At 52.1% G+C, this 17,367-nt stretch overlaps 3 protein-coding genes across 9 annotated transcripts; 2 read left to right on the top strand and 1 right to left on the bottom strand.

Annotated features, from left to right (window-relative positions):
- Nucleotides 1-244: 244 nt before the first annotated feature.
- On the bottom strand, nucleotides 245-9,072 carry EEF1AKMT3 (EEF1A lysine methyltransferase 3). The gene is made up of 4 exons (XM_059936341.1): nucleotides 9,018-9,072; nucleotides 7,139-8,300; nucleotides 6,912-7,023; nucleotides 245-2,085 (listed from the first exon to the last, which is right to left on the bottom strand). The coding sequence occupies exons 2-4, from the start codon at nucleotides 7,313-7,315 to the stop codon at nucleotides 1,694-1,696; spliced, it is 681 nt and encodes a 226-aa protein (XP_059792324.1). The 5' UTR covers nucleotides 7,316-8,300; nucleotides 9,018-9,072; the 3' UTR covers nucleotides 245-1,693.
- METTL1 (methyltransferase 1, tRNA methylguanosine) lies at nucleotides 7,669-11,629 on the top strand. Of its 3 annotated transcripts, none has more exons than XM_059936340.1 (6): nucleotides 7,669-8,034; nucleotides 9,051-9,214; nucleotides 10,152-10,336; nucleotides 10,429-10,542; nucleotides 10,700-10,801; nucleotides 10,954-11,629. In XM_059936340.1, the coding sequence occupies exons 1-6, from the start codon at nucleotides 7,919-7,921 to the stop codon at nucleotides 11,071-11,073; spliced, it is 801 nt and encodes a 266-aa protein (XP_059792323.1). In that variant the 5' UTR covers nucleotides 7,669-7,918; the 3' UTR covers nucleotides 11,074-11,629. The 3 variants fall into 3 exon arrangements, with proteins under 3 accessions (XP_059792323.1, XP_059792321.1, XP_059792322.1); XM_059936338.1 differs by having other exon boundaries at nucleotides 7,840-8,034; nucleotides 10,471-10,542; XM_059936339.1 differs by lacking the exon at nucleotides 10,700-10,801 and having other exon boundaries at nucleotides 7,840-8,034.
- An 85-nt stretch (nucleotides 11,630-11,714) lies between these two features.
- On the top strand, nucleotides 11,715-17,258 carry LOC132373348 (25-hydroxyvitamin D-1 alpha hydroxylase, mitochondrial). Of its 5 annotated transcripts, none has more exons than XM_059936332.1 (9): nucleotides 11,715-12,833; nucleotides 13,452-13,642; nucleotides 14,145-14,347; nucleotides 14,429-14,629; nucleotides 14,709-14,881; nucleotides 15,089-15,261; nucleotides 15,467-15,545; nucleotides 15,822-16,019; nucleotides 16,348-17,258. In XM_059936332.1, exons 1-9 carry the CDS (start codon nucleotides 12,639-12,641, stop codon nucleotides 16,459-16,461), a joined length of 1,527 nt encoding a protein of 508 aa, XP_059792315.1. In that variant the 5' UTR covers nucleotides 11,715-12,638; the 3' UTR covers nucleotides 16,462-17,258. The 5 variants fall into 5 exon arrangements, with proteins under 5 accessions (XP_059792315.1, XP_059792319.1, XP_059792318.1 ...); XM_059936336.1 differs by having other exon boundaries at nucleotides 15,968-16,019; nucleotides 16,348-16,431; XM_059936335.1 differs by lacking the exon at nucleotides 15,822-16,019.
- The last annotated feature ends 109 nt before the right edge of the window (nucleotides 17,259-17,367 follow it).

Here is a 17,367-nt window from a genome sequence, read left to right as displayed (position 1 = left end):
AGGCCACGGGCCTACGGCGTAGCGGCGGGGCCAAAACTCTCCACCGGAACGCGCCAAGCGGAGATGGCGCCACCTGCTGTCCGGGGGGCGCATTCGCCTCCCCTACTAGGCGTATTGAGACTACATTTCACAAGGGAATTACCTACCCCCCGCAGGTAAAATAACGGAAAGCATGAGACAGAATTGTCACAAAATAACAATACAAGACACGTGGTAACACTTCATGTTTATTTCCAATGTACTTTCATATTCATTATCCATTTATGACTTATGACAAACTTGTGAGGTAGTTGGGTGGGTTCAGAAGTTTGGCCAAGGTCACATAGGGAGGAGGAGTAAATATTTGTTGAATGAACAAAAATATTTGATGAACACCAACTGTGTGCCAGGAACCATAGCCCTGCCCTCCAAGGTAATCTAATGGTGAGAAAACAGGGAGCAGACAAATGATCACACAAGACAAGGTAAGCCTCACAAGACGAACAGTTAGTTAAAGCGTCTCAAGGGAGAAAGAAATCATATTCAAACAGGAGGCTCAGGAAAAGCTTTTTTCAGGAGAGAAGCTAAGGGTAATGAAGATTTTGAGAGGTAGAAATAGTCCTTCTAGGCAGGGAATCATCAAAAAGAATGAAGGAAGAAGGCAGGGAATCTTGGTGTGGATTTAGGGAACAAAGAGTAGACCTTTTGTAATTTGGCCAGAGGTTGCAATACATGTAGGAAGCCAGTAGGAAATGAAGTAGAAGGATAATTTGGGATCACACGGGACACACTGAGTACCAAGCAGAAGAGCTTATTCTTGCTTCTGTTGGGCAGCAGCAGAAGCTAATCAGAGCTGATTTTGGAAGATCACCAGAGTTTACAAAATGGTTTGAAGGGGAGTGAATGGAGGCCAGGAGGCCCCAGGAGGTGATGCGTGGCCCAAGGAGTAAGGCAGGAGAGCCCCCGTCAGAGGCCCCACAGTGGGAGGAGAAAAGAGGTGAAGGCAAAACACATTAGGAAGGAAGGACTGACAGGGACTGGAAACCTAAAGAAAAATCAAAGAGAACCTGGTACTTAGTGATCAGGGCTGCAACTCCAAAAAGAGTGAAGGAGCTAAGGTCCAAAGGACAGCTCTGCTGCCTATCCCCAACTTCAGGGCTGGGAGGACTTGACCCAGTTAGAGCCATGGTTCCACCAGACTATCTCTAGAAGCAAGAAGTGGGTGGTCAGAGGTTTCTTGCTTCCCAGCCCCCCAGTAAAAGCCCGAGTTCTCTGGATGCAGAAGAGATCTTCAATGCTTATTTATTTTCCTTTTTAAAAAATTCCAGTAGAATCTGGAAAAAAAATCATCCATTCTGTATAAAAAGACAACAGCAGGACTAGACAGGATCATGACTGTCTCTCTGCAGCCACTGTTCACACATCCCACTTACCTCCCCTTCCCCTAAAATCCTGGATACCCTCCCATCTTCCTCTGCTGAGAACAGGAACTGGGAATTTCCTTTGCACTCTAGCCCAGTACAGCTAGGGCTCTAGTATGCCTAGCACGTAGCACCTCCCTGCACCTGCCCAAGTGTATCTCAGGAAACAAAAAGCGAAGGAGGAAAGACAGCGGCAAGGGAAATCCATCGTTTTTGGTCCTTATGTTTATAGCTCTGGACATATGGCAGTTCCTTCATTAGAACAAGGTGTTCAGAGGAGCAGATGGGTGACATCAAGCAGGTCTTGGTCCCCTGTGCCTGGCCCTATAGATGTTAACATTCTCATTCTCATCCCGCTGGGCCAGCTCCAGTTGGAAATGCTGGGGCAGGAGGTGCTGAAAGAAGCTCTCTGTCCCGTGCTCCTCTCTCATCTTGGAAGCCAGATAGATGGTGCCATGGGGCCCGCACAGGTGTTGGAGGGTCCCCAGCAGCAGTGGGAAGGTGGGCTCCAGATACACGATATCAGCCCCCAGCACCAGGTCATAGTCTCCAGGGAAGACATGCTGGTCAATCCCCCAGGACAAGGCGCGGACCTGGGCCCGGCCTCCAGCCGGCACATTGGCCTGGACGTTGCCCTGGATCTGTTCTAGGACCAGGGGCAGGTCAGTGATGGTAACATCACCCCCTGAGAGAGAGGAAGGAGGAGAAATGCAAGTCAGAGGGACCAACCAAGGGGTTTCGGCTCCTGCCCAGAAGGTCCAGAGACCTCAGGGCTTAGAGGATAATGTTTGGACAGCCCAAAGTCCACACTTTGAGTTTTAGTTATCCTAACCTCAACCTCATCCACAGCCATCTCATTACTCTACATTCTACAACATTAACATTCTCTCTAAGCTAATCTTCAACCTCTCTGCCCAACACACAACAATTAGATGTCAGCAGAAGCCTGGGCAGGACTAAGCTGGAGGTGGGCTGCGCACCCACCCCCTACTGACACAAACCAGCCCTGATGGATCTGGAAAGCTTCCCAGAAGACATGAGCTCAGCAAGCCTTAAAGGACAAGGAGGAATTGGTCAAGTGGAGCTTCCCAAGCAGAGATCAGAGAGTACAAAGGCCTGGTTGCGAGAGAGCACAGTGTATTCAAGGAAGGCTGGATCTCAGAGGATGTGGAAGGGAAGAGAAAAGTGTCAAGACATGAGAGTACAGAGGAAAATGATTATGACATGCTAAGGAGATTCAGGCTTGATCCTGAGAGCAACAGGTTTTAAGGGCAGAAGCAGAGGGTGAAGATGATTAGATTAGGACTTCAGAAAGCTTCGTTCATGCAGTAAAAATATTTATTGAGCATCTACTAAGTTCTGGGGGTACAGGAGTGAGTAAAACAAAACCTTGGCCTTTCTTGAGTTTTGTTATAGAGGTAGAGACAAATGAGGTAATGCAAAACTATTTAATCACGATCATGGTGATTATTACAGAAAGAGAAAATACTCAGAATTCATTCATTAATATTCATTATGTGCCTATATGCCAGGTGCTGAGAATACAGCAGTGAACCAATCAGACAAAATCCCTCTGCTCCTGGGGCTTATAGTCTAGTGGCAAGAGACCTACAACAACAAACAAAATGAAACAAACAAAACACACTGTAAGTCAGATGGTAATAAATGCTATGCTGAAGCATTAAGCAGGGAAGGAGGATAAGAAATGCTTGAGGGACAGGGCAGGAATGTCATTTTAAATTGGGTAGTTAGGGAAAGCCTCATGGAGCAGATTATGTTTGAGTAAAGACCTGAAGGAAGTGATGGAGCAAACTCTGTGGGTCTCTCAGGTTAAGATGTACCAAATGAGGGACTAGCAAGTGTAAAGACCGTGAGGCAGGAGTGTGCCTGGCAAGTCTAAGGACCAGCAGGAAGGCCAGTAGCTGGAGCAGAGTAAGTGAGAGAAATAATAGTAGGGGCCAGATTCTAGGCAGGGCAGCAATGTCTAGGAAAGTGGTCAGATCCTGAATATATTTTGAAGGTAGACTCAATAGGGTTTGCTGACAGATTAGATACGAAATATTGGGAGCGGGGGGTTGAGGATGGCTCCAAGATATTTGGCCTGACCAACTAGAAGACTAAGTTGTCATTTATTTAGGTGAGGAAGGCTGCAGAAGGAGCAGGTATGGACAGGAAGATCATGAGTGCATTTCTGGGCACATTGAGCTTGAGATGTACATCAGACAACCACAGGAAGATATCGAGTAGGTAGCTGATTATACAAACAAATCTGGAGATATAAATGGGAGGGTCATAGAGTCATCAGCATGGAAAGGGCATTTAAAGCCACGAGGTGATGGAACTGCTTGGGAGTGAGTGTAGACAGAAAAGGGGAGGGGTCAAAGGACTGCTCCTGAACCCTGGCGTGCTCAGACTTTCAGTTGTGAAGAAGAACAGGAACCAACAAAGGAGAATGGAACAAATGCCAGTGAGGTGGGTAGAACCCAGAAGTGTGGTGCCCTGGAAGCCAAAGGAAGTGTCTTCCAAGGAGGAGGGAGAGACAAACACTGCCAAGTCCAGTAAGGTGGGCTCATAACTGACTCTTGTACTTAACAACATGGAGTCAGAAGTGAAGCTCACAACCTTTCTGGAGCAACTGGAGTGGAGGGGGCAGGATGGGCTGGGGAGGGGGGTAGAATCTAGAATGGAATTGAGGAAACAATAGGAAGAGAGGAACGACAATGAGCATTAACTTTTTTGAGTTTTGTCATAAAGCAGAGCAGAGAAATGCAGTGGTAACTGGAGGGATGTGTAGAACCAAGAGTTTTTTTCTGATAGGAGAAATTACAGCATATTTATGTGCATAATACACACAAACACACATATGGAATGATCCAGAGAGAAGGGAAAACGGATAATGCAGGAGAGGTGGGGGAGCAGGGTGTTTGCAGGAACAGTGTCTTTAGGTAGATGAGAAGGTTTGGGGTCTCATGACACACACTTGACCTTAACTAGGAGCACAGCACGTCTGCCATGGTAACAGGAGAGAAGGCAGTGCAGACAGACACAGACACAGCTGGGGGAAGAGATGCTGTGATAAGAAAATGTGGATATTTTCTATGAGAAAACAGAAGCGATCAGAAGAGCTAGGAAACAAAGTCATCAGCTGAGGAGACATTTGGAAGTTTGAAGGGCAAAAAGATAAGAAACAAGATGTTTAGGAGAGCAGAAGAATAAGTGGGTGAGGGAAGGGTAAGAGGCTAGCTGGGCAGCGCTTAAGGATGCATCTGAGGATAGTGACAACAAATTTAAAATGAAACCAGGGACTTCCCTGGCGGTCCAGTGGTTAGGACTCTGTGCTTCCACCGCAGGGGGCACGGATTGGGGAACTAAGATCTTGCATGCTGCGAGGAGCAGCCAAAATAAATAAATAAAATAAAACCAGTCAGCACAGTTGTGTGTATTATACTAGGAGGGCCTAGGGGTGGGAGTGTCCAGGAGGTTTTCCCTTGGTAGTGACGTTTGAGCTGAGCGCTGAAGAAGGCATATGCATTAACCAGGTGGTACAAGGGTTCCAGACATAAGAGTACAGCCAGTGGGAAGGCTCCAAGGAAGGGGACATCGAGATAGGCTTGAGGAACTGATAGGAGGGCACTAGGTAGCACAAGGAATACAAGAGGGAGAGGGAGAGGCACAGAAAGAGGCTAGAGGGAGACGCAGGGCCTTGGAGGCCATGCCAAAGGGGTTAGTTCTATCCTGAAAGCAACAAGAAGCCACTGAAAGATGGGGAAGAGATGCTGAAAGATCACTCTGCCAGCCGGGTGGAATGGGCAGAGGTCTAGGTGTGGGCAAGGGGTAGAAGCAGGAAGACCATTTTGACTAATTGTAGCCTTCTAGGCAAGTGATGGTGACAAGGACTGGGGAGCCATCAGTGTGGATGGAGAAACAGGAGATTCAAGAGAGTTTTAGGAGATAAATCCGTCGGACTTGGATAATGGAGTTGGGGGTGAGAAAAAGGGACGTGTCAATTGTGGGTCTAGATTTCCCACTGGGTGGATGGTAATTTGATTCACTGAGATGGGGAAGGCTGAGGGAGAAACAGGTTTGGTGGCGGAAGAGCACAAGATCTAGTTTGGGCAAGCCAAACTTCCCCATAGGGAAGCTCGAAGACACTTGTGAAAATCCAGGGAAAAGATGGCAGTGGCCTGAGCTAGAGATGGAGGGAAGAGGAATAGACAACTGGGGAAGTATTAAGTTCATATGACCCAAAGGACTCACTGATTGCCAGGATGAGAGGGGAGAGGGCAACAGATGAGAATGACACCCAGATTTCCGACTCGGAAGCAGAATAGGGAGCAAAAGAAGGAGAAGCCAGTCTGGGAGCAAGTGAAAGATGTTTCCATCCATATTACACCCATTTTTCTCCCATTTTAGCATAGCTGCCCACTTCTCATCCACCCATTCCTTCATGGAAAGCTGCTGTTGACACTCCCTCGGTTCTTTCTGAGCCTGCTATGTTCATACTCCTCATCTGACAGAGCTTCTCCCTGATGGGTTCCCAGAGAGTCAAGGGAGACATGGCCAGAGCATGTCCACTGCTCTGCACATACCTTGCCATAGTTCTCATCTAGTAACATCTTCCCCCATCTTCACCGCTAGACCATAAACTCCTTGGGGAGAGGAAATCTGTCTTACTCATTGTTGTATCCCAATACCTAGCACGATTCTTGGCACATAGAGGACTCCAAATACCTGTTGGTTGGATGAAAAGAAGAATGCCTGCCTCTGGGAAGACTTCCCTGAATGTGTTTTCTGTTATGTCCCTATGAACAAGGACATGTTAATTTGCATTCCTAGGGAGATGACATCATAAATGTTTTTAAAGGAATGTTTTTGGTGTGAAGTTTTGCCTGCCCATTAGATTATAAACTAAGAAACCGTTTCCTTTGTAGTTTTTGGTTCTTGACAAAAATGGAGGAATATTTTCCTTACCTTTTCCTTTCCCAAGTCTGCAGTGCCTAATTCCTACCCCACTTCCCACAAAGCACACCCTGACCCTCAGAAACTCATAAGCTTGTTCCTCCCAAGCAATGAAAACCTAAAGAATCAAAAATATATTCACAATGAAGTCATAAATTACTCATGAGGTTTAATACCTGCAGATTGCTCCCCCTACAGGATACACCCTTTTATGCATTTTGACAGAAGACCATATATAAAGCAAAGGAGATTTTTCCTTGTAAATCTCCATGAAATCACAAAGAGCAAAAAGGTAGGAAAAACTCCTTCTACTAAGGCCTGCCCGATTTTTATTCCTTGCCCCCAAATCAACCACCTTGGGTGCTCTGACAGCCAATCAGCGCTGTCTGGCACACAGGAGCAAGTAGGGGCACACACACACACAAAAGTTTGTTAGAAAGAAGGGACTAGGCTGGTTCCAAACCACTCCCCTCTCCCAAGAACCCAGGAAGTGACAACTTCTCCATATCCTCGTCCTCCCCCCAACTCCCTCCCACCGCAAAGCTCACGCACCCTGCAGCGCTGCCAAGATACCCACGATGCCCGTCCCAGCGCCCAGTTCGATCACTTTCTTGCCTCGGAAATCCACATTCTGACTCTCGAAATAGTTGCACAGGCTTAGAGCCTATGGGAGAAAAGAGAGAAAAGATAAGACTGTAGCAGGGATGCTCCATATGGGAAAGCGAGAGTCCGGGGTCTGACCTTCCGCGGACCCTAGCCCAAAGCCGCTCACTCCTCACCGCGTCCCACACGTGCGCTGCCACCCCGAGGCGGGACCCGAAGTTCTCCGTGATGCTCAGCACGTGCCCACAGAAGTAGAACCGGCTCTTCTCCGAGTAAGAGTCGGCGAAGAGTCCGACCTCCCGTGGGAACACGGATTCAGGCTCTGATTCAGGATCTGGGCGGGGGTCCGCCATCTGGCCGCGAGAGTGCCCGGACGCCGGCCAGTGCTCGGATCCCGGATCGTGGGGGTTGAGGACCGCGGGCCGTCTCGGCTGCCCAGTGGCACCGAGCCCCGCCTCCCCGAGTTTGCCCTCCTTCCTCCAGTTTGACTTCCTGGAGGTGGAATGAGGAGCTGCCTCCGTAGCTCCGGTCCCCAGCGCACACACGATGGGACTCACGCCGGACCACGGGGGTCAGACCCGGTCGACTGCTCGGAGAGCGGGAGAAGGGGAGAGGAGGGAGGATTAATTCACCGTAGGAAGCGGGGTCCCTGGACCCCTCTCACCTGCGGGGTGCACGGGGGCCTGCAACCGGGGTGGTAACCCAGACCAAACAGAAGCAGGCTAAGGAAAGAGGCTGGGTGCGGGTCTGGCCTTGCCAGCCCAGTTAAAGACCAGCGGCGCGGAGGCGCCCTCCCGCGCGGCCCCTCTGCGGTCCTCCCTGCCCAGCCCGGCAGAATTCACTCCTGGGGCTTTAAGGGGTGGGCTCTGCTCACTACGTGCCTTCGTGCGTCATTCTCGTGCGCCTTGAGCCTCGGTCTCCACGTGGGTTCGGTGGTTAAACCCGGGCTGGGGATCATGGCGGGAACGGAGACTGGGGACGCCGCAGCAGGAGCCGAGGCCCCTCAGCCTCAGAAGCGCTACTATCGGCAGCGGGCTCACTCCAACCCCATGGCGGACCATACGCTGCGCTAGTGAGTGAGCAGGGCAGGGGCGAGCGGGGGAGGGAGGGGAGGACAGAATTCTCAGAGTAGCCCGGAAAAGCGATTGTGCTGGGACGGTTGGAGGGTTTAGAGTAGGCTCGGGAGGATCAGCTGGGTGACGTCAGTTTGCGGAGGGTGGGTCGGGGAGATTGGGCAGAGGGCGGAGTTGGCGGGTTGGGGAGATTGGGCAGAGGGCGGAGTTGGCGGGTTGGGAGGGGGCGTGGCGTTCTGGCCGAAGGCTGGGTAGGGTTGCAAGTCTGGGAAGAGAAAGAAATTGTTACTGAGACTAGAGTAATGGAGGCCGAATGTCGTTTCCATCTTTCAGTTTCATCTGTGGGATTTAAAAAAAGACATTTGGGGGGAGGGATTAATTGGGAGATTAGGATTGACATATACACTACTATATATATAAAGTAGGTAACTAATAAAAACCTACTGTATAGCACAGGGAACTCTACTCAATACTCTGTAATGACCTATATGGGGAAAGAATCTAAAAAACAGTGGATATATGTATATGTATAACTGATTCACTTTGCTGTACAGCAGAAACTAACACAACATTGTAAATCAACTATACTCCAATAAAAATTAATTTTAAAAGAAGACAAACTTATACACAATCCTGCCCACACCTTACTCCATCCTCTTCCCGCAAGGAACTTCAACAAAGCAAAGTCCCTATGCCTTAGGCAGCCAATCTCTGGGACAAGGGAAACTTGAGCCCCAGAAAGGAGAGCTGCCCAGCCAGGGTCACATCAACCCTGGAAATGGAGACAGGCACATCAGCAATCATGGGCCTCATGATAGGCCTATGATTCACACTGGGGGGTTAAGGGTGGTTTCCACTGTGCTTCCTAGAGGCCAAAGGGCCCGCTCTTACAGAATTTTTGAGAAACCCTCCTCTCATCCATCTCCCACCCTCACCCATCCACCCACACACACAGTACTGCTTCTGCAATGGTATGACCAACCTTCTCATGTTTCTCACGTCTTCTCTCCAATAGCCCTGTGAAGCCAGAGGACATGGATTGGTCTGAGCTATACCCAGAGTTCTTTGCTCCACTGACTCAAAATCAGAGCCACGATGACCCAAAGGATAAGAAAGAAAAGAGAGCTGAAGCCCAAGTGGAGTTTGCCGACATAGGCTGTGGCTATGGCGGCCTGTTAGGTAACACCCTGGCCCTTTCTCTGGGGCAAGGAGAGGCAACGGCTAGGTTCTGCCAACTCAGCAGGTTTGGGGGCGGGGGCATAGTTGGCCTTTCCCCTTCGGACCAGACATTGGTGCTGTGACATCAGTGTGGAGAACCTCCACTTTCCCTCCACTCTGGGTCTGTGGCCTTTGCCCTGGAGAAGGGAGGGGGCTGCCTCAAAGCCTCTTAGAAATTGGATTGTCTTGTCTGGCCCTGCCCCTGGCCCCAGTCCCTACGTGAGCTATTTCACCTGCCAGGTGCCGGGTCAGTGAGCTGGTCAGCACAAGCGTCAGAGATTAGTCGCTGTGGCTAGTGATCCTGAACTGTCTTTCTCAGGGATTCCACCACCACCCCTCCCCCTCCCCCCTTCCTCACCAGAACTCATTCCTTCTCCATGCTCATATTTTCGAATTTCTCTTGTGTTGTCTGTATTGTCCCAGCCATACATGCTGGACCAACTTCTCTGTTTTTAGATCTTCCATAGAAATAGCAGCATGACAGAGAGGAAGCGCATGGTACTTGGTGGCGGAAAACCATGGTTCAAGTTCTGATTCTACCTCTTCTTAGCTCTGTGACTTCGGGCGTTTCTGACCCTCAGTTTTCTCATCTTTGCAGTTTACCACAGAATGTAATGAGGATTAAATGAGACAATGTGTGAAAACACTGTGAAGACTTTAAAGCACATGCAAAGATACATGTATTCCCAGGCCCTCCCACTTCCAGTCCTGGTGACTTTTTTTGGGTCTCCCCCAGCCCACTCCTCCAGCACAGAGCCATCCATACAGGTAGCTCTCTTGCCACACTTGTCATTACTGATTTTGGTAATTGCAGATTGAGGCTTCCTTTCCTGTGTTGACTCCTTTGTATATCCTGCAAGTATGAGGTTGATGATTCCATTCCTATTTCTGTGTCCAGTGGAACTGTCACCGCTGTTCCCAGACACGCTGATTCTGGGTCTGGAGATCCGGGTGAAAGTCTCAGATTATGTGCAAGACCGGATTCGGGCCCTACGAGCGGCTCCTGGAGGTGGTTTCCAGAACATCGCCTGTCTCCGTAGCAATGCCATGAAACACCTTCCTAACTTCTTCCGCAAGGGCCAGGTGGGGAGGGGCACCCATGGGTTAGGCTGGTAAGCAGGTGGGGCATGGAGGCCAGGCTCTCACAACCCTGTTGGTACACGTCTGTCTCACAGCTGACAAAGATGTTCTTCCTCTTCCCTGACCCACATTTCAAGCGGACAAAGCACAAGTGGCGAATCATCAGTCCCACACTGCTGGCAGAATATGCCTACGTGCTGAGAGTTGGGGTGAGTCGAGAGTGGGAGGGAGGATGGGGTCAGGGGCCTAATAAGGGACCTTCCACTAAGAATTCAGTGGGGGTGCATTTAGGACTCACCACCACCCCCGTGATCCTGCTGCTCAGTTGCATGCAGCCCCCTATCTAAGGTGACTTCGCCTGCGCAGGGGCTGGTATATACCATAACTGATGTGCTGGAGCTACATGACTGGATGTGCACCCATTTTGAAGGGCACCCCCTGTTTGAGCGTGTGCCTCTGGAGGAGCTGGTAAGTAGGGGGCCTAAGGGAAATTGCAAAGATTTCTGGAAAGGTCCTTTCCAGAGTGGTTCTGTATTCTTTGAATCTAGCTTAATGCCAGGAGGATGGGATGGGTGTCTTGGGACCAGGGCAAGGACTTATTGAACCCTTCCTTCTCCCAGAGTGAAGATCCCATTGTGGGACATCTGGGCACCTCGACCGAGGAGGGAAAGAAAGTTCTACGCAATGGAGGAAAGAATTTCCCAGCCATCTTCCGAAGAATACAGGATCCCACCCTCTAGGCCGTGACCCCCAATCCTACCCTTCCTGATCACTGACTTTGCCTTTGCTGACTTTGCCCTAGTTGGACCCCATCTTCCAGGGACTGGAAAGAAGACTGGGCCCTTGGACCTTCCCAGCTGAGCCTGCTAGGGCTGAGCAGCAACAGACTCTCAAAGAAGTTGAGGAACTGCCCAGGGCAGAACCCTGGAGTTCATGACCATCCCTGACTCCTCTCACCTTCTTACCCTTCCAGTGGCAGCAGAAAGCAAAAGCAGCTGACTGGGAAGGTCAAAAGGCCTTGGACCAGAAGGGATCTTTGGAAGGGAGTGGAGTCTTGCTCTCCCTTAGCAGTCCCTTCTCCTGGGATTTCTCCTCAGCTGGAGTGAGGAACGCAGTTCTCCACTGTCCATCTAAACTGCCTGCTAAGCTCAAATCACCTGCCCACTCGTGTTTACTTTGCAGTTCAGGGGGTAACATGTGTTTGTGTGCACATCCCATGCTGCTGTTTCTCAGGAAAGGCTAGAGTGTGTATCACTCCTGTCCTCTCCCTGCCTAAGACTTGACCTGTGGAATCTGTGTTCCGTTTATTGTTGCTGTCTCTGGAGATCCTGGGAGGGTGTGGTGGTGGAGACCCTCTCCTTCATGTTGACCTTTGCTTTGATTCCAGAACTTCAGAGCTGACTTGCTGACACAGAGCATGCCAGGGCCGGGGGCGCGGGAGTGAGGAGCAGACAGGTGAACTGGGGAGGATTCTGAGGCTAAAAGTGGAAAGGGGCTGCTGACTAGAAAGCCCCACAAAGGGGATTGAGTCAGCTGGAGATTCAGAGCACTCGCTTAGCCCTTGCTCTGTCCAGGAGCCCAGATAAATCTCTCAACTTTTATAATTTGCAAAAAGTTCCTTCATTTCTGCTCCTCAAGCCCCAAATTACCATGGCTGGAAGGACAGGGCTTGTTGACGGAAAAGACCAACCCCCCTTCCCAAGGAATAAAGATGAAGGCTCCTGGAACCATCTTAACCCATTAACCCACCTGCTATCTGCCCAGTGTCAGGTACAGGGGGAGTGGGAGATGTAGTAATGCAGGAAAATTGTGCTCACATACCAAAAAGGTGCATCCCGATGAGCCTGGAATCTGAGGACAGCTACAGCTGTGCCTCTTCCCTGCTTCCCTTCCCGGAGGAGCTGGAGGATGGGGAATTCCTGAGGATGGGCCCCAGTGGGCCTAGCTCCCTGAGGAAGTGATGGGAATACCAGGGACCCAGTCTGTATCTTGGTCACCTAAGCCTCACCAAATAGCCTTTCCGAGGAAGAGATCTTTAGGCTGCTGGACTAGGGCACCAGCCCAGAAGGAGAAGCCTCCCCTCCCAAGAGGGTCATTGCAGCATGAGATCCAAGGGAGCCTCTGTGGCAGCTCCGGCCCCGCCTACTCTTCCTGGGTGCTAATCCCCAGCACAGACCATTCCTGAGAGGGGATTGGCTGAGGAGCTTGAAGAGGGGGCGTTGCCACTATCGCGCCCAAGAGTTAAATAGGGGCTGGGGCAAGATGCTCCGGAGAAGCACGCTTTCGCGGGTTCCCCAGCCAGACCATGACCCAGACCCTCAAGCTCGCTTCCAGAGTGTTCCATCGCGTCCGCTGCCCTCCTGACCTGGGCGCCTCACTGGGCTCCAGAGGCTCGGACTCAGCGCCCCGGGGCTTGGCGGACATCCCAGGCCCCTCCACGCCCGGCTTCCTTGCTGAACTTTTCTGCAAGGGGGGACTGTCACGGCTACACGAGCTTCAGGTAGAGGGAACCGTTCTCGGGACTGGAAGCTGGGGAGGTTGGCTTTAACAACACCCTAGTGCAGAACGTAGGAGGGAGGGCCAGTGAGAACAGATGCCCATGAATTATGGAAAAGACAAGTTGGGACTGGGGTCGGTGGTTCGCCAGGGGCGGAGTCTGTCCCAACACCAGCAGAGGAGCGCGTTCAGAAAGCGCCTTCTCGCCGCGCAGAATTCTGGAGACTCGGTAGATCCAGGACAAGTGCGCGGGAGGCACGTTTGGCTTAAAGTTAGTGCGCTCCTGTACATTCAGTGGAGGCTCGTCCTGAGATGGACAGTCCACGTGAGGAACCTTTAGGGGTTTCTCCGCCCAGGTGACCAAAGAGAAGTCCTGAATGTCAGCTTTGCACCAAGTCCCCCGTCCCCGCCCCCCCCCCCCGGCTTTGTCAATCACACTCAAACTTCCTAGGGATGGGAAGTGAGGGAAAGAGGAGGAGGGGTTTGCAGCATCAGAGCCTTACACTGCTTGGGAGCAGAAGCTCCCTCTTTCAAACCCCAAACAACGCCCTTGGCTTTGGCACGAGCCGAGGTGGCAGTTGCCGGCCCGGGTCTCCAGTGTCCGCTGCTCCTGTTCTCCCAGGTGCAGGGCGCCGCGCGCTTTGGGCCGGTGTGGTTGGCCAGCTTCGGGACGGTGCGCACTGTGTACGTGGCGACCCCTACACTCGTCGAGCAGCTGCTACGACAGGAGGGACCCCGGCCCGAACGCTGCAGCTTCTCACCCTGGGCGGAGCACCGTCGCCGCCGCCAGCGGGCTTGCGGACTGCTCACGGCGTGAGTCCTCTGGCCCCAAAGCCCCGACGCCCAGCTGCGTTCCTCTTTTGTGGCCGGTCTGGAGGCAGTATGGGGATGTGGAGGGAGGTCGGTCGTTTCCCCGAACCTTCTGGCAAATCGAGGTTTCCACCCCAGTCTGTTTCGCCCAAGCTCAGGTAGAGCCCGGCTCTCGCCTCCCTTTCCGCTCTTTTTCTTTTGAAGCCAGAATCCTGGGAACTCACGGAAGGGGCTGAGGCACCAGGATCTAGATGTAAAGTAAGATTCTGTGACTCAGCTTACCCAGGAACCCAGGCCCCTCCGGGGCAGGAAATGAGTAACGAGGAGGGGGGATGGAAAGCGGGTGCAGGCAGGGGCAGGTTTCTGTACCCCCAAGGGAACAGACGCAATCCCTCTCCTGGCCACCCCAGCCCAACACACTCCTTCTCCAGCGCAACCAGCCCCGTCGGGCCGCCTCTACACACCACCGTCTGCCCTGATGCGCCCCTTCTCCACACCCCCGCAGGGAAGGCGAAGAATGGCAGAGGCTCCGGAGCCTCCTGGCCCCGCTCCTCCTCCGGCCTCAAGCGGCCGCCCGCTATGCCGGGACCCTGCACGACGTGGTCGGTGACCTTGTGCGGCGACTGCGGCGCCAGCGGGGACTGGGCGCTGGGCCGCCCGCCCTGGTTCGAGACGTGGCAGGAGAGTTTTACAAGTTTGGACTAGAAGGTGAGTCCCTAGACAGGGGCAAGTGTAGGAGGCACCTGGTCCGGGTCTCCCGGTGCCCTGACAGCGCCCCCTCCCGGCCAGGCATCGCTGCGGTGCTGCTGGGTTCCCGCCTCGGCTGCCTGGAGGCCGAAGTGCCACCAGACACAGAGACCTTCATCCGCGCGGTGAGATCGGTGTTTGTGTCCACACTGTTGACCATGGCGATGCCCAGTTGGCTGCACCGCCTAGTGCCCGGACCCTGGGGCCGCCTCTGCCGAGACTGGGACCAGATGTTTGCATTTGGTAAGGCAAATGAAGTCGGAGCGGGGGAGCACAGAGGTGTTCAGCGGTAGTGAGGCGTCCCTGTCCCCTGTGCCCGCAGCCCAGCAGCACGTGGAGCGGCGAGAGGCCGAGGTAGCCATGAGGAGCCAGGGAAACTCTGAGGAGGACACGGGATTTGGGGCGCACCTGACCTACTTCCTGTTCCGGGAAGAGTTGCCTGCCCCGTCCATCCTAGGGAATGTGACGGAGCTGCTACTGGCTGGAGTGGACACGGTGAGGTTCTCCCTCCATGTTGGGAGTCCCACTTCCGCAGCTTAACCTCCTCAATCTCAGGGGCCATTTTCCTGCTGCAGGGGATCCATTATGGTCCCCTAGGCCAGTTTGGCTTAGCACCTCCTGGGTTCCTGACTGCCTCATATTCTGCCCCTTATGCTGGGTCCCCACTCTCAACCCCTCTGACGCTCTCACCTGTCCCCTCAGGTGTCCAACACGCTCTCCTGGGCTCTGTATGAACTCTCCCGGCACCCCGAAGTCCAGACGGCACTCCGTTCTGAGATCACAGCTGCCTTGGGCCCCGGCTCCAGTGCCCACCCCTCAGCCACTGCTCTGTCGCAGGTGCCCCTGCTGAAGGCTGTGATCAGGGAAGTGTTAAGGTGAGGGGGCAGAAGAGGAGAGCTAGAGAAGATGCTGGGGAAGGGCTGGGGAAGCAGCTAGCGGACGGGAGCAGGGAGAGAGATCAGAGGAAAATGGTACTTTACGCCTGGCCAAGAATGGGTTTGGAAGTTGGGGGGGGCATGAGAGGGAGGCTACAGCCCCCAGCTTCATCTTGTTGTCTCCCTTTTGTGCCCTGCAATCCAGACTGTACCCTGTGGTACCTGGAAATTCCCGTGTCCCAGACAAAGACATTTGTGTGGGTGACTATATTATCCCCAAAAATGTGAGTAGAGCCTATGGGCCCCTTTTGCTAAGCCATCCCTTACTACCTTGGGACTGTTCCTGTTCTCAGATACTCCCAATAAGCCCTTCAAACCCTCTCCTTGGCCTCAATGCCTCTCTAGGATATAATGGGGCAGTAGAGAAAAGTAGCCCCAGAAAACTTCCACATCGCAACCAACCAGAGCCTGCCTTCGTCCCAGTCCATAGATCCTGTTCTCTACTTCCCTCCTGGCGTTCCTGGGCCCAAATTGACAAGTTTGTGTGCCTCCCTCACCAGACTCTGGTCACTCTGTGTCACTATGCCACTTCAAGGGATCCCGCCCAGTTCCCAGAGCCAAATTCTTTTCGTCCAGCTCGATGGCTAGGGGATGGTCCAGCCACCCACCCATTTGCATCTCTCCCCTTTGGCTTTGGCAAGCGCAGCTGCATGGGGAGACGCCTGGCAGAGCTTGAGCTGCAAATGGCTTTGGCCCAGGTGAGTGATCTAGATCTTCTACCTTCCCCAGACCGGAGCTCTAAAGCCATGAGCTCTTCTCCTGATAGGCATAGGAAAATATATAAGACTTGGGAGACCTAATCCTCTGAAATATGTCAATCCCATCATAGGCCTGGAGGGTGAGCGAGGGTATTTGGACTATCTTTTTCCCTACGATAATCTCTTACCGTCATTAACTAAGACATCCCCTACCCGACACAGGTGCCATTCCAACACTGACCATCCTAACACTAATAATGCCCATTACCAATCAAGCCCACCGTTGTAGACCCCTCCCATAGTGATAGCCTTCCTCCTCCCTTTCCAGATCTTGATCCACTTTGAGGTGCAGCCTGAGCCAGGTGCTGCCCCAGTCAGACCCATGACCCGGACTGTCCTGGTACCTGAGAGAAGCATCAACCTACAGTTTGTGGACAGATAGTCCTGTGGAAGCACACTGTCACCATCACCGTTTCTCTCATCATAGGGGTTTATCAGGCATAAGACCAAGATATGTGTATTCCCCTGTGGCCTATCTGACCAAACGGGTTACAAAGACCATAGCAAAGTGCTTGAAGCAGCCCTGATCGAGGTGTGAAATATGCACTTGGCCTGACCCAGCAAGCCCTGAGAAAACCATGGTCCATTTGCCTGCTTAGCCCTTCTGGTCAAATCATATGCATCCTTCAAGGGCCAACTCTGATTTTAACTAATAATGCTGGATGGCCTGAGGAAGAATTCGACCACTGGCCTTTTGGGGCTTCACAGTATTCACTCTTGCTGCTGGCTAAGCACTTATCATGGCATGAGCTAAGTAACTGTGCATCTGGTCTGCACCTGGTTGATCCTCTCTCCTTGCATGTGAGCTCTTTGAGAGGAAGGATGAGGTCTTATTCTGTCTTTAAACACCCTGCCAGGGCCTATCCCTGACTGGGTGACACCATATCGATTCTCAGATTGTATTTGGACAATGTGGCAGAAGGGATAAGCAGCTTACCAGGCTCTGTCTACCCTGCTCCTTCCTCATTTTGCCCCTAGGAAGGTGAGTCTATCCTCACCTGGTGTATGATTTTTAAAAAACTCTCCTTGGCTCTCTGGTCACTATTAGGTTTGGCTTGTCCCACCACTTAGGTCACAGGCAGAGATATCTTTGGACCTGTCCCTGCCCAACCCTTCCTTTTATATATTGAAGTTTTTAAATATTCAGTTTTTAAATTAAAAAAATTTTTCAATGTTCCATCCTTGACTTTTGACTGACTTATTTTCCACTCTCACTTCCTATAAGACCTGGAGGCAAGACCATCACACAAACCCTCCACTTTGGTTTCTCAGGTCCTGGGAGTGACCC

This window comes from Balaenoptera ricei, chromosome 10 (assembly GCF_028023285.1).
Source record: "Balaenoptera ricei isolate mBalRic1 chromosome 10, mBalRic1.hap2, whole genome shotgun sequence".
Lineage (NCBI taxonomy): Eukaryota > Metazoa > Chordata > Mammalia > Artiodactyla > Balaenopteridae > Balaenoptera > Balaenoptera ricei.
This window is presented reverse-complemented; position numbering and strand designations above follow the sequence as displayed.